Consider the following 15,635-nt stretch of genomic DNA (forward strand, 5'->3'; position numbering starts at 1 on the left):
AGAATGATCAGTAAAAAGATGAGGAACAAGAGGAGAAAGATAAGGAACAACAACTGAAGATGGAACTTGTTGATGTAAGGAAGCTAGTGAAGAAGAGATGATAGGATTTGAGAGATGTTGTGGATGCTGGAAGAGAGAAGATGGATAAGAAGAGTGAGACTGAGATGTAGCAGTAGGGGAAGCTAGCCAAAAAAACTTAACCAATTGAAACTGTAGATGAAGGAGAAGAAGAAGAAGAAGAAGAAGCCTTAAAGGGAAAACAAAACTCATCAAAGACTACATGTCTAGAGATGTAAACTTTGCCTGATTGAGAATCAAGACATCTATACCCTTTAATAGAAGGTTGATAGCTAATGAAAACACAAGGAATGAATCTTGGTTGGAGTTTATGAGTAGTATAGGACTTGAGCCAAGGATAACACTTACATCCAAAAGATCTTAAGAACTGGTACTCAGGTTTTTGCTTGAACAGAACCTCATAAGGGGTAAGATTGTTGAGTTTGAGAGTAGGATGTCCATTAATCAAAAATACTGCAGTAGTAAGAACATCAAACTAGTAGAGTAAAAGAAGGGAAGAATGATGCATGAGAGTAATTGTGGTTTTAATGAAATGCCTATGTTTCCTCTCAACCACACCATTTTGAGAGGGTGTGTGAGGACAGGTCACCTGATGTTCAATCCTTTTTTGTTTAAGAAAAACCTAAAATTGAGTGCTTAGATATTCACCCCCATTGTCACTCCTTAAAACTTGAAGTTTAGTAGAGAATTGTGTCTCAACAAAAGCTTTGGACTCTAGAAATTTGGAAAAAAAACTTCACTCTTATAATGAAGAAGAAAGAGGCAAGTAAATTTTCTAAAATCATCAATGAACAACACATAGTATTTAAAGCCTGAAATAGAGGAAGACGAGAGGCCCCAAACATCAGTGTGGATGAGAACTAAAGGCTTGTTTACAGTAGAATTTGACATACAAAAAGGTAACCTATGGCTCTTGGACACACAACAATGTTCACACAAACTAGAGCCTTTATTAGATAAAAATAAAGATGTAAAACCTAAGTGATGATGAGAATTGATGTGATGAAACTTCTTGTGTGAAGGATGACCAAGACGAAAATGCCAACTTGGAGGAGCTGGAGTAATGGAGCAGGAGAGGCAAGCTTGAAAAGAGAATGCAGCAGAATCAGAGAATGAACTGAATGGATATAGTCCATTTGAGTAGCAGCCTCTATACAGGACTCTCTGAGTACTCTTGTCCTGGATAATAAAAGAATTTTCATCAAAAGTAACAATAAAATGGTTGTCCACGGCCAATTGATGAACTGAAAGTAAATTTGAAGAAAGAGTAGGAACATGAAGTAGTTTATTAAGTTGGAATGAAAAAGGGGGAGATAGAAGGAGTCCTTTACCAGTATAAGCACTAGGAAGTGTGTTTCCATCACCTACTATTACCTGATTTGAGCCATGAAAAGGTTGATATAGAGAGAGGTTATTCAGATCATGTGTCATGTGAGTTGTAGCTCCAGAATCAAGAAACCAGCTAGCTTCAGATTGTGGAACTGTGTTGGCTACAACATAGGCCTTATGATGACTGGTAGAGGATGAAGGACTAGAGTAATGGTTTTGAGATGAAGCCTGGAAAGTTGCATCTAGTCTGTACCAACAGTCTAGAGCAGTGTGATTTCCTTTTTCTCAAATTTAACAGATCATAGTAGGACTGTTTGTATTGTAGCTATGACTGTTTGTATGTGTATTATAGCCTGTTGTAGCTCTGCCTCTCTGAAATTGAGTGTTTCCACCTCTCTAATTCTGATTCTGAAACTGACTATGCTGACTGCGAAATCTACCCCTTCTCTACCTCTGAAAGCACCTCTGCCCCTATAGAAGCCTCTAGGACCTCCCCTATAAGAGCCTCTAGGACCTTCTCTATGAGAATAACTACTCCTTTTAGTAGTGTAGGCAAAGGAACCTAGAATTTCTGAGTATGCTTGAGAGTAGATTCAACATGGATAGATTATGAACAAAGTAAAGAACTAAGTTGATCCATGGAGATAGGTTCTGGCCTAGCTCGTATGGTGGTTTTTAAAGCATTGTATTCTTCAAGTAGTCCATTCAAGATTAAGAGGACTAAATCTTCATCATCAACAGGTGATGAAGCCAAGGCAAGCTGATCTGAGATTAATTTGAACTGATTCAAATACTCTTTCATTGTGGATCATTTCTTTACAATTCGATTTAGTTTATTCTTCAATTGATAGATGTGAGACGTTGAAAGAGAGGTAAATCTCTTGGCAAGAACACTCCAGACTTCTTGACTAGTTTGACAATGAATCACAGTTGTGTAGATAGAAGGAGAAAGAGTTGCAATTATGTAGCTCAAGAGGTGAGCATCAATGGTGCTCAATAAGGTGTAATTTGCATTCAAGAATTCAAGATTGTTTGAATCTAACATAACTGATGGAGGACATACCTCAGATCCATCCACATAACCAAGAAGCTTTGTTGCTCGCAAGATATTCTGCAACTGACTTTTCCAGACTATGTAATTTGATGAGTCAAGCTTTGTAGTGACAAAGGCACTAAGATTTGAGATTAATAATGTGAGATTTGATGGCAGTGTGATAGATGAAGACATAGAAGAAGAAGAAGATGGTGCAGAAGGAGAAAAGAATGATGGTGCTGCAGCTATGGTGTTTGGAGAAGCCATTGATGAACTTCTCTAAAGTATCGAAGCTCGCAAGAGCCTAGTGCTTTGATACCATAAAGAGAAAACAAGAAGATATCAACTTTATTGATTTTATTGAATGAATCTATTACACTGACGAGATAGTATATATACAAGATTGATACACTTAACCTAACCATAATCGTCTAACTAAACTATAGTTAATCTCTAACAAACTAACTACCTAGCCTTGCTAATTCGCACGTGACTGCTGAAGCTGCTGCTCTAACTTTTCCATGCTGTGACTGCTGTTGAGGCTGCACGGCTGCTGTCGCTACTGCTGCTCTGCTGCAGCTCTGTGACTGCTGCCTTTCAAAACCATGGGCAGGTAAGCAAACCTCTCTCGGAGACATCAACAAATGGATATCTTGCAACAATTTCTACTTCAAGTTATTCATTTATATCTTTACTCAGGCATTTCCTTCCCATAATGAATCCAGGTACAATTCTCTTCCATTTCCCCGCCTTCCTTTTTTCTTCATTGTTTTAAAATCATGGCACTATTGAGTTTGGCTTGTGATTATGAGAGGTGCATCAATTTCACTAACTTACATTGCTTCTGAAAGGATCATTCCAGGGTACATTTCCATTTTGTCTTGTTTACTCAATTCTGTCGTTAGTACATCTGACCAATTACATAAGGAGCGAATGCTGTCAATTGAAACGTTTCTACATGCAGATATGGTAGAGGCATGAGCTCAACAAATGTTGCTCTCGAGAGTGATACAAAAGTATTTTTGGACTCCTCTCTCCTTTTTTTCCCCCCTCTAGTTTTTCATACTCACCAAATTTAGCATCCTTTATTTCTCATGTTTTCTGATGGCTTGTCTCATTTCTGTGCTTGATGAAGGTGCTTGCTTTTGAAGCTGGAAGAAAGCACAAAATCAGAGTCAACACAATCTCTGCAAGTATACAAATAAATTAGTTATGCAAATAAATTATTTAAAAAATTTCGAAAACATCCATTATTTTCATTTTTGCTGATCAATTTGATTATTGCTTTAAGTCAATTTTCTGTCATCCAAAGCCCCATCGAATACTCTGTTTAAGCAAATCGTTTGTATCTGTAAATTTTGTCATTTCAGTAAAGGAATTGAAGCCCCGAGGATGACACCTAGCTGTCACTCATACTTCACCATTGATTGGGATTCCATGAATTCAAGTAGTTCAATAGTTTGAAACATTTTTTTATCATCACTTGTTGTATTTGGTTTTTTTATTTTTTTGGGACAAATCATGTCTTCTAGATGCCTGATGGGTTCTCAATCTTCGGAAAATTGAATGAGACAATTATATATCTGCTGGACTACATGTTTAACATCTTACTGGCTTTATCCTCTCTTCTTGCATCATTGTGCAGACATATTGGAACTATATATAGGTCCACTAAGAAGTCGTGCTGCAAAAAGCTATTGGCTTTATTGATATGATGATCGACTACTCAATGGCTAATGCCCCATTGCAGAAAGAACTTTCTGCAGGCAAGTCCCTTTACTGTTCTTCATTTGGTGTCCCATAGTGTGTTTTGGTGTAATTGAGTTACCTTTCATGATATCCATATCTATACGTGTGTGTGTGCATACCGGGCAGGAGTTGACAGCCCGGTATTTGCAGATCTCAACATTCCTAAAGGCAACTAGAGGTAGTGATGACAAATATCGAGTGGCATTTATTGAAATTTTTTATTAGCAGAAATAAATCTTGCGTGTTCCCGTTTCCCTTTCTCTTTTGTTTGGTTGTATCATCCTAGAATAGCTCAGTTCGCATCCCATTTACAAGGATAATTCGCTTCTTTTTTGTAGTTGCTATTTCGCTAGCGTTATTATGACGGATTGTGAAAGATGGGTAGTCCTTGAGGATAGTTTGATCCTTTTTTTTTTTTCTTTGTAGAAATAATGTTTAATGTTGATTTTGAATGCTTGTTTCGGTAGCATCAATGTAGTGGTTTGTCATTTGTGATGGTGGGAGGCCTGATTGGTATTGTTTTCATTTTTGATGTTTTGAGTATTGTTGTTTTTATTTTTGTGCAGAAGTAGTTTTCAAAAAAATTAGAATACAATTTAAAATTTTAAAAATAAAATTATAAAAGAAATTCACTAAAGACCAAAAAAAAAAGGATGGTCATGGAAGCATTGTTCTTTAGATTTAGGAAATAATAAGTTAAAAATAACTTGGTTAAAAAACTCTAGTAAAAGAGAGGTTGAATAGGCTTGACTCTAGATTCTATCAAACTATTAAAAATTAAACAGGTAGTATACTAATTCAACTAGCCAATTCAATTTTACTCAAAAGATTCCTATATAAATTTATATAACATTGTAGTAATTATAAAATTATAAGTTCATACATTGAAATACATGAAAAACCTAAGAAGAAGAAGAAGAAGAAGAAGAAGAAGAAGAAGGAGGGTAAACTATCGACTAAACACTAAAATAAAATAAAAAAATAAAGAAAAAGGACTTACAAAAACCTTGGATTCGATTTAACCTCTATTTGAGTGGTAAGCAGATCCATTTTCCCTACAAAACAATTCAGCACCTTGTTTGGTATATAACATAGAAACTGGTTTTGATTATATTTTTATTAATAGGAATTTTTCATATTTTAGTTCATTTTTTTACTCTTTAGTTGTGACAAAAAAAAAAAAAATTAGGTGCAACTTCTCACTACCTGTGAAAAAATTTGAATATGTTCAGTTAAATAAGTTGTCATATAAATTTTTTTTTATCACAAAAATGTTTAGAATGCTCTCAAAAGTTATAATTAAGACAATTTATAAAAAAAAATTATAAATTGTAATGTCAAAAAATCTGTTTTTTTTTTTTTTTTGGTCACAAACTGAAAAGGTAAAAAAATAAAATAAAAAATAAAAAATAAAGCATTATAATTTACAATTACAATCAAATATCATTACTAAACAATTTATTGTAGACAAATAAATTAATTTATAAACATTACCAAACCAGACTATAATAATCTCATTGTTAAAGTTTTCATTGACAAGTGGTTACAAGAGGCAACAACGACTAAATAATTAGTGAAATCGATATGCTTTCATTATCATAACATTAAAAATATAAAAAGGTGAACAATAAAATTAATCATATGAGAAGCATGGTCTCTTATTCTAAAATATAGACCCACAAAAATTGTCTAATGATGATTTGATTGAACAATGTAAAAAAAAAAAAAAGGGCAAATTACATATACACCCCTTCAGGTTTGACAAAATTACAGATACCCCCCTGAGGTTTCGGAAATTACATCCCGCCCCCTGAGGTTTGTATTTTCATAACAATTTACCCCCTGAGGTTTATATTTTATAACAAATTACCCCTTAATTTCTTATGCAAATATAGCATTCAGGGGGGAATTCGTAATTTCTCAAACCTCAGGGGGTATCTGTAATTTTGTCAAACCTGGAGGGGTGTATATGTAATTTGCCCTAAAAAAAAAAAAAAAAATAAAAAATCATGATCCATGTGGTCTCGAGAATTTTTATTGATTTGAATAGTGAAATTTATTATTTTTATGTTAATTTTTAAGTGATAACCGAGCAAATATGGAAACATGAATTATAATGAGTATTACTCCAAAACAAAATACAAATCTAAAATTTGATTGATTTAAAATTACAAGTTTTATATTTGAAAAATATATTAATCTCACTTAAAATTATGAGTTCAAACATTTTAAACTAATTAAAATTTATGTTTTATTTGGATTTTTTAATAATATGTAAATACAATTGAACTCGAGATTGGTTGTTATTTCTGTAAGACAATTTTTTCATTATTACTTATCATCTAATAAGATTTTATATGGATTTGAAAAGACCACAGGAAATCATATTTTAAAGTTTAAAAATCACCCCATCTAAAAATTAAAAAAAAAAAATAAAATAAAGTTGAAAGAATCAATTCCATCCAAAAATGTTTCATTGATTCCCTACAATGGCTGATTAAGATTAAATAATCTCATATTTATAATATTTTTATATAATATTTTAAATATCATCATAATCATTAATCAACAATGATAGAGACCACTAATTTTGGAGCTCTAAAATTATCACTAATGACATGGCACTCAATAAAAAAAGAAAAAAAAATACAACATCAAGGCCAAAACATCAAATCATTCATGGTGGGACCCACTGCCACATCATTAGTGGTAGCACTAATTAGTGGTCTCTATTATTGTTGATCACTAATATATAGGATCCCACATGAACATCATTAATATCTAATGTCGGTGATTGTACTACATAAAATAATATTTAAAATGTAATATGAAAAGACAATAAATATGACATGAATAATTCTACACATATTAAAAATTTTATTAAAAATATAAATGGTCAAATGTGATTGCTAAAAAAAAAATTTAAACCTCTAATGATAGTTGGACATTGACGTTTTTAGTAAGATTTTAAGTAAATGTAATATTGTTCATATAATATTATTATTTTTCTTTACCACTTCATTTTTACACTCTCAAAAATATAATATGTCTAACATATAGTTCACTAATATTTAAGAGTTACAATTAGGTCAAACTAGCAGTGTTACACACAACTTGTGTCGAATTATTAGAGGCTATCTATCGATTTATTTTATTTTTAATAAAAAAAAAGTCGCATTTTAGTCAAGAAATAAAAAGGCGTATATATCCATACATTAAAGATTTTTTTTTTGTGATTTTTCTTTTAAACATGAGTATTTTTTTTTTGTGTGTGTTGGGGGGGGGGGGGGGGTTTGTTTATCAGATGGGATGTGAATGCAGTGGAACATATTTACCAGACTACACGAAGATATGTTGGTTACTACAACTGGATTAATGAAATGGCTTATGACATTCTTAAGGAACATAGGTTCACATCCTTCCTTACCTTAAAAGAATGGTAAAATGCAAAAAAAAAAAAAAGAAAAAAATGCATGAAAACTTAATGTGGGATTTAGTTTATTTAAGTAATTGGATAAAAATTAGGGACAAAATAATCTATTAAAAAATGGATGGACCATTTCAAATTGAATGCCAATCCCCCTCAATCATTTTGAGAAGTGGATAAACCCAATTTATAAAATTTAAAAATAAAAATAAAAAAACATTATCAATTATATTAAATTGACGTAGTATGAAATATTCACAAATAAACTTAATATAATTAGAATAAATATTAAATTAACATTAGAGACAAATTATAAGATCTGCTGGTGTAATTTTCACTAAATAAGTAAATATAGGTCGCAATAACTTTTTTTTGCATGTATAACTATATATTTATGGTTAAAAAAAATGCTATACATATATATTTGCATGATGCAATTGTATTGTGAGTGTTGCAACAACAATGGAGGAGTACATAAACCATGGATGGACATCTGTTGCTGCTTTTTTTTTTTTTTTAAATCATCCGCAAAGAAATTTCAATTAAAGGTATAAGGAGAAAAGATGTATTGAGAGAGATTCAAAAAATATAAATCCTCCTATTACTGTAATTTGCATCCTTATAACTAATCCTGCTTCACGAATTTATGTTTTTTAAAATAAAAACAATAAAAAAAATTAAAAAAAAAAGTAAGTATTAAACTTACAAATCAAATTCTGAGCCCTATACCCACCAACACCCATATCACACGTAAGTGTCGTTTGGAAAGGGGTTGACTTTTTGGCTTTTTCACTATTTTAACATGAGTTAAAAGGTTTGGTTTGAGAAAGATTTTTTGACTTTTTTTGTGAAAGAAATGTGCAATGATTATAGGTTGGATGTGATGTTTTGTTTTTTGTGGTTAAAATAACCTATTTTATTCTTTTGTGGCTAAAATAACCTATTTTGTCTTTTGTGATTAAAATAGCTAAAAAAGTTTGGTTTAGCTCTTCCCAAATGGAACTTAGACGGAGCCAGTGTAGGACTAAGGGCACATGTCTCTAAAATTTTGATAATTATATTAGTACTCCTCTATATATAGATTATATCATATATATTCTCTATAAATTATAATAATATTCCTTCTTAAAATTGTAATAATCTCTATGTTATAAATTTTTCTTGTAATTACAAGGAACCTACTAAAATTGGTCATTCTATTGTACACCTCTAAAAAGGGTGTATTATATACAAGTTATGACTTTATGGTATTGATATTATAAATTTTCATAATCAAATTATTTCTATTCATAACTAAAATGACCACTATATAAATTATAACCAAACAAGACATCTTCAATTATAACACTAACAAAAAAAGAAAAAAAAATCACAATCTACACACTTACATTGAGTTTAATGACTAAATATAAATTTTTTCATCTATTTTATTTAACAAAAATAGACAAATGGTTTAGATTAAAAACAAATCAAAAGTTTAGAATTTAAATTGATAAAATTAAAAATTAAAAATTTATTTTGTTACATGATTCAAACCCTAATTTTTTTATTTTTTTATTTTTTCTAATTTTCCCAAAAGAATTTTATACAAATTTATATATAGAATAATATAACTTCTTTTGGTTAATTCATTTTCAATCAAAATACAATCTATTATTGTCTTCATAATTTAAAAAATGTCATTGACACTTTATTATAAACATTTTTTTCCTATATAAATCTTTTGTCTATAAATTTTTTTTCATTTATATGATTTTTTAAAAAATAATATTGAGTAATGTTTAGTTTATTAGAATAAAAATGGAATGTAATATAATAATTGTTAGCGGAAATTATGAAAACAAAAAAATCAAAGGGTTTGAACCCTATAATAAAATAAACTTTAGATTTTTAATTTTGTCAGCTTAAATCTTAATCTTTTTATTTATTTTTAATCTAAATCATCCATCTATTTTCATTAACTAAATTGACAAAAAGAAAAATATTTTAATCATTAAACCTAATAAAAAATAGTATTTTACATATTTTTTATACACGTACATTGAGTTTAATAATTAAAATATTATTTTTTCCTTCCATTTTATTTAACAAAAATAGACAGATGGTTTATATTGGAAAAAAAAATAGAGATTACATTGACAAAATTAAAAATTTATATTTTATAAAATGATGTTATCAATCTTGTAATAAAGTAAATACTATCTTAAGTGTAAGATTAAAAGTATTGTAGTTGTGAAATTTAGGCACCATTTGGGAAGAAGAATATGGGGCTTTTTTGGCTATTTTAGCTACAAAAGAAAAAATAGGTTATTTTAGCCACAAAAAATAAAATATCACATCCAATTCAAAATCATTACACTCTTCTCTCACAAAAAAAGTCAAAAAAACCAAAAAGTCAAAAGCCCTTCTTCCCAAACCAAACTTTTTAACGCAGACTAAAATAGCCAAAAAAAGTTAAAAAGCCAACCCACTTTCCAAACCAATCCTTAAATTTACTACAAAAATTGTTATATTTGTGAAAGATAAATTTAACACAATAGTGTCCGTGCTTTCCACGGGTATTTTTTTCTAGTTTTATATAAAAGTTTAGAGGGAAGTGATAGATTAGCATAAGGAAAATTAACGGACATATAGTACATGAAAAATGTTTAAGATTGATATAAAAAAAAACAAAAAAAAAAAACTCATAATGAGACCCACAGTGATATAATAGGATATATGTCAACTTTTAATTTGTTATTACTCAATTGTATAGGGCTTATCTCTCTTGCCACATTATTATGAGTCAAAGTAGGGATACAAATTGTGAGTCTCTAGCACTACTTTATATGGGCTCCGTTTGGGAATAGCTATTTTTTTGATTTTTTGGCTATATGAAATTTTAATAAGTTATTTTAGTTTTTGTATTTGAAAAAATGTGTTGGCTTTTTTTTATATATAATTTTTGTATTGAAAAATGTATTTGAAATGATATTGGAATAATAAATGACTAAAATGCCCCTACAATGATAATGTATTCCCAAGCATAGTAGGAAGTGATGTGATAATACTCTTTTATGGAAATGCAAGCAACAACTATTCAATTATAGGGGCAAAAACATCATTTGATAACATGTCCTCATGGCGTTGCAAAGTCACTTTTGTTTGGCAATTTTCGTCATATTAGCTATTCTTATTTCAATCTTTGCTACTCTAATAATACATTAATAATTTTTTTTGGGTCCATATAGTACATTAATAATTTTTTTGTGGGTCTTGCAATTGACTTTATTAATGATGGGATGCCACAGAATAAGTTACGTAATGCCTTGGTGGATGAGATAGATTGATACTTTTATGTTGGATCATTAGCAAACAACAAGCAATATGGTTTTTGGTGATTGATAAAAAATATTGTCAAGCGGGGTCTTGAGTCACCAAATAACTTCTTAAAGAATGAGTATTAAAAGGAGGACAAAATAAATAAATAAATACTATTCTTCAAATTAATAATGTAAGGTCATGTTTGATTCACTTCACTATTAGTGAAGCATTAATAATCCTATCAAATTAGTGTGGTGTTAACTATCCCACCCCTACCCCATTACTAATAATCCTACAAATTTGTTGGATTAATTATCCATTGGATTAATAATCCTAAACCAAAGTGTCAAAACAAACATAGGATAATTGGCCCCACGGATTAATAATCCCAATCTCATGCTTTAATCCCTCCAATCAAACATGCCCTAAGGGTTTTGTTATTTAGAGACTTAGGGGTGTTTAGGAAAGATGGTTAAAAGTTATTTTTTTATTTTTTTTAAGTTTTTTTGTGAGAGAGGAAAGTGAGTTAAAAGGTGGGAAGTGACTTGTAGCCCACTTCCCAAAATAGGCCTTATAAAATGCTATATTTATAATACTTATGCATTTTTAGTGGAAAAATTTATTAATTTTAATTAGTAAAGTTACAATTTTTTTTATAAATTTATAAATATTTTGTAGAAATCACCTTATTTGATTTCAATTTTCTAAAAAATTGAGTTTTTATTTTTTTATTTTTAGTGATTTTCTTAATATTTAAAAAAAAAATTTTTTTTACATTTTTAATGCACCTAGCCTAGATATACTGAAAAAGTAAAATATTTATAAAAAAAAATTAATAAATTAATAAATACAAAAGAATACCAAAATGTATTGAATTTGTATACATATACTTTTATATTTTTAGTATTTAGTTAATTTTTTATTTCTATTTTTTGTAAATATTATACTTTTTAATTACATTTATATTAAGCCTGTGTTTGGCAAGTGGGTTTGCAGGCTTTTTTGGCTATTTTAGCCACAAAAAACAAAATAGGCTATTTTAGCCATAACAAACAAAACATCACATCCAACCCATAATCATTACATTCTTCTCTCACAAAAAAACTCAAAAAAGCCAAAAAGCCAAAAAGCCCTTCCCAAACCAAGCTTTTAAGCCCAGGCTAAAATAGCCAAAAAAGCCAAAAAGCCAAAAAGCCAACCCACTTCCCAAACGGAGGCTTAAGTATATCTAAAAAGTTTTAAAAAAAATTTAAAATAATAAAAGAGTTCACTAAAAATACAAAAAATAAAAAACTCAATTTTCCAAAAATTAAATTCAAATTCCTTATAAATGAAGTAGCCACTAGACAGTTTAGATAAAACAAACACAAGGTGTAGTAAGAAAAAAGATCAAACAATCATGGCTTTGAACCTTGTTGTTCCAAACCCAGTTTGTAGTTTGACTAGTTCCCGATTTCCATTGCATAAAAGAAGCCAACTCTCATTGGAATCTCCATCAATCTGTAAAACCCAAGTTTCAAAAACTCTCTGGTTCTACTGCAATTGCATGACTAGTAATACTAGTAGTAGCAGTGTTACCAAGAAGAAGACTCAACCTGGTGATCAAACTATTGTTAGGCGATTAGCAAGCTACAGGCCTCCTGTTTGGAAATATGATTATCTACAGTCACTTACTAGCACTTACGTGGTACGTACAATTTATTTGTTTTTGATAACATATATATGGTACACAGATGTGTTTTAAAAATTTATTTTTTAAAATAAGTGAAGGGTTGGGGCAGGAATGGAATTAGGAGAAAATTATGAGAGTCATGGTTCCCATGTCTATGTGAAAAATTATGTTTGCCATATATAGCACTTTTTAAAATATATATCGTATTTGATAAATAAAATTATTCTTCCATCTTGCATTTTCTTTTATTTTCTATCAAAATTTTTTTTTCATCCTATTAGAGATTGTTTTAATGATATTTGAACTTCTTTTTATGTGTACATATATAATTTATATATTGTATTATACATACATATCTATTTGTATATGTGGTGAAAAAATATTATTCGTTTTCTAGCCTCTCCGATGATAAAATCTTGGTTTTGTACCTGGGTTGGGGGAGGGTTGGAGGTGAGAAGAATTAGCCAAAATTGATGGCTTGTGGCCTCGGTGGGTGGTGGAAGGTGGAGGAGGACAAGCCAGAGGTGGTGGCCAGTGGTAGCAGTGGGATTACCTACAATGATAGCGATTGATAGATAGTGAGTAGTGGTGGCAGGAAGGGCGAAGAAGGGAGGAAGGAAGGAAAATTTGTTTAAAATAGATGAAATTAATTTTATTTTTTATGTTTGTAAATTTTATAATTTTTTTAAAACTATTATACAATTTTTGGGGAACAAAAACTGATATCAACAAGTTGTTATAACAAATTCAGGTTTTAGAAACAAAAATTTAAGAGCAAAATTACTTTTAAGTAAGAAATATTTTAATTGTCAAAAGTATTATTATTATATTTTAGAGTTGGAATTGGATATTTATAATGAATTATTATCTTTTTGGGACCAGATTTTTTGCCTCAAAAAGTAAATTTTTTGACACCAAATTATTTTGTTCTTAAAAGTACAATATTAGTAATATTTTTAAAATTTTGTCGTTGAAAGTTTTTTTTTTATCTTTTATTTTTTCTTGACAACTTTTTAAGAACAACTGTCAGATGGGATAATTTTTTGAAATAAAATAAAATAAAATAAAATTATTGGATCATATCTATAGGTGATTATTCGGTAGTCTGGAAGTACAGTCACGTAGTGCTCTATGGTATTATAACTAGTAGAGAAGAATATTAATTATTTATATTGAGTGATTGAGTGATATAAAAAGACATAATAAATGATGATTGGTGAGAGAATATGGCTAATAGTTTTCACGTTGTCCTTCAAATCTAATAATTTTTCCATATGTATTGTGTTAAGTGGATAGATTTCTGATTGCTAATGTGAAAAAAATGTTTTGTTTCCACTTTATAAATTTAGCGGTAGTATTACATGCACTAATTTGTATACCAATTAGTGTGTCAACGTATATTATGACATTATTATTGACTCCATCTATTATACAAATTATATATATCTAAAACTTCTAAAATTATGCCACATTATCTATTAGTATATTAATTGATATACCAATTGGTACATATAATATTATTCTTAATTTAAAGGCAAATTATGATGGTAGTTCCTATATTTTACTCATTGTGTCATTTTAGTCTATATACTTTCAATCGACTTGATTTTGTCTAGAAATTATGATTTTGCCTTAATTTGATTCAATTTATTATTCTTAGCATTTTTTTTATGAAAAATAAGCAAATAAGTATCACGTAACATATTTTTAAGGGCAAAATTATAAATTTACTCAATTCATTTAATTGATTTAGTGATAATTTTTCTTAAAAAAAATTAAAACAAAATTTAAAATTAAGGTCAAAATTGAATCAATTAAAAGTGTAAGGACCAAGATGGCATAGGGGACAACATAGAGAGACCACGAGCATAATTTACTCTAAAAATAAATGTCATCTTTTATATAATGAAAGTTGTTACGTAATTTTATAAATTTAATCACAACCAATTAATTTCATCATGCATGGTATACAAATAAATATAAATTATTTTACATCTACAATAATTACATCTGTTAATCTTACCATACTTATAATCTCATCTAATTTAATTTAACAATGAAAGATTAGTGTACATATTTATTTCTTCCTCATTCCTCTCTCACACATATACCATCGTTACACCATGTTTGTTTGGGTGGACATGAGCTTGGGATTAGACTAATAGTCCAATAAAATTATTAATCCGATATTTGGTTAAACAATTGAAGTACAGATTAATTATTTTAAACTTGACTATTAGTTAAGATAGGATACATAATCCAACGAATTCGTAATCTTAGGACTATTAGTCATGGGAATGCTAATCTAGTCCACCCAAACAAACATGGCCGTAATGTTGATGATTTAAAATAGTATATTACATATTGTACATATATATATATATATATATGTGCAGGGAGAGTCATATGAAAAATGGGCAGCTAAGTTGAAGAAAGATGTGAAAATGATGATAGAGAAGCTGGAGGAGCCATTGGAGAAGCTTGAGTTGGTAGATTCATTGCAAAGACTTGGAGTATCTTATCACTTTGAGGCTGAAATAAGGAGAATTTTAGAGAGCATACACACTGATATTGATCATGAGAGGGCGATTTATGATCTGGAGTTGGGCCGAGGTAGCGACCGAGCAGGTTGAGAGCCCAGCAGCGCATGGGGCCGAGATGATCGACTATTCGCCCATAGATGGGCTGCCAGAACTTGGGCCGAGTACGTCCCGCCCCAGACCGTAAAGAAGCGGCTCGGCAAGGCAGTGCTCGGTTGGACCGGGATGCTCGGTCCAAGGATAGCCGAAGCCAGACAAGCCGAGTGATCGGCGCCCGGAAAGGCGCGGTCAGCCGAGGTTACCGTTTGACCGGCAAGAAAGCCGACCACAGGGGGTGCTTCGGGCTAGGCTTTGCCGAGATGCCGCCTAGCCCGGTCCTCCTTGCGCTTTTCTAGTGAAGTGCTTGGGTATGAAGCACGGCACGGCGCAGCAACGCATAGAGCAGCTCGGCTGCCGAGCTCTAGCTGTGATGGCGGGCAGTTGAGATTAGGTGATGTTCAGCAA

The 15,635-nt window shown here is 30.5% G+C and overlaps 1 protein-coding gene and 1 pseudogene across 1 annotated transcript in view; both read left to right on the top strand.

The window, feature by feature from the left end:
* LOC114266095 (enoyl-[acyl-carrier-protein] reductase [NADH] 1, chloroplastic-like) overlaps window positions 1-4,244 on the top strand; it is a 74,091-nt pseudogene extending 69,847 nt beyond the window's left edge.
* Window positions 4,245-12,364: 8,120 nt separating this feature from the next.
* The window catches only part of LOC114266094 ((-)-alpha-terpineol synthase-like), a 56,567-nt gene continuing 53,296 nt past the window's right edge, over window positions 12,365-15,635 (top strand). The window contains exons 1-2 of the mRNA XM_082890789.1: window positions 12,365-12,606; window positions 14,988-15,147. Coding sequence (XP_082746915.1) covers window positions 12,466-12,606; window positions 14,988-15,147 — 301 coding nt within the window. The 5' untranslated portion in view covers window positions 12,365-12,465. The remainder of the gene's footprint in view (window positions 12,607-14,987; window positions 15,148-15,635) is intronic.

Source organism: Camellia sinensis, chromosome 10 (assembly GCF_055761805.1).
Source record: "Camellia sinensis isolate YWXY chromosome 10, ASM5576180v1, whole genome shotgun sequence".
NCBI lineage: Eukaryota > Viridiplantae > Streptophyta > Magnoliopsida > Ericales > Theaceae > Camellia > Camellia sinensis.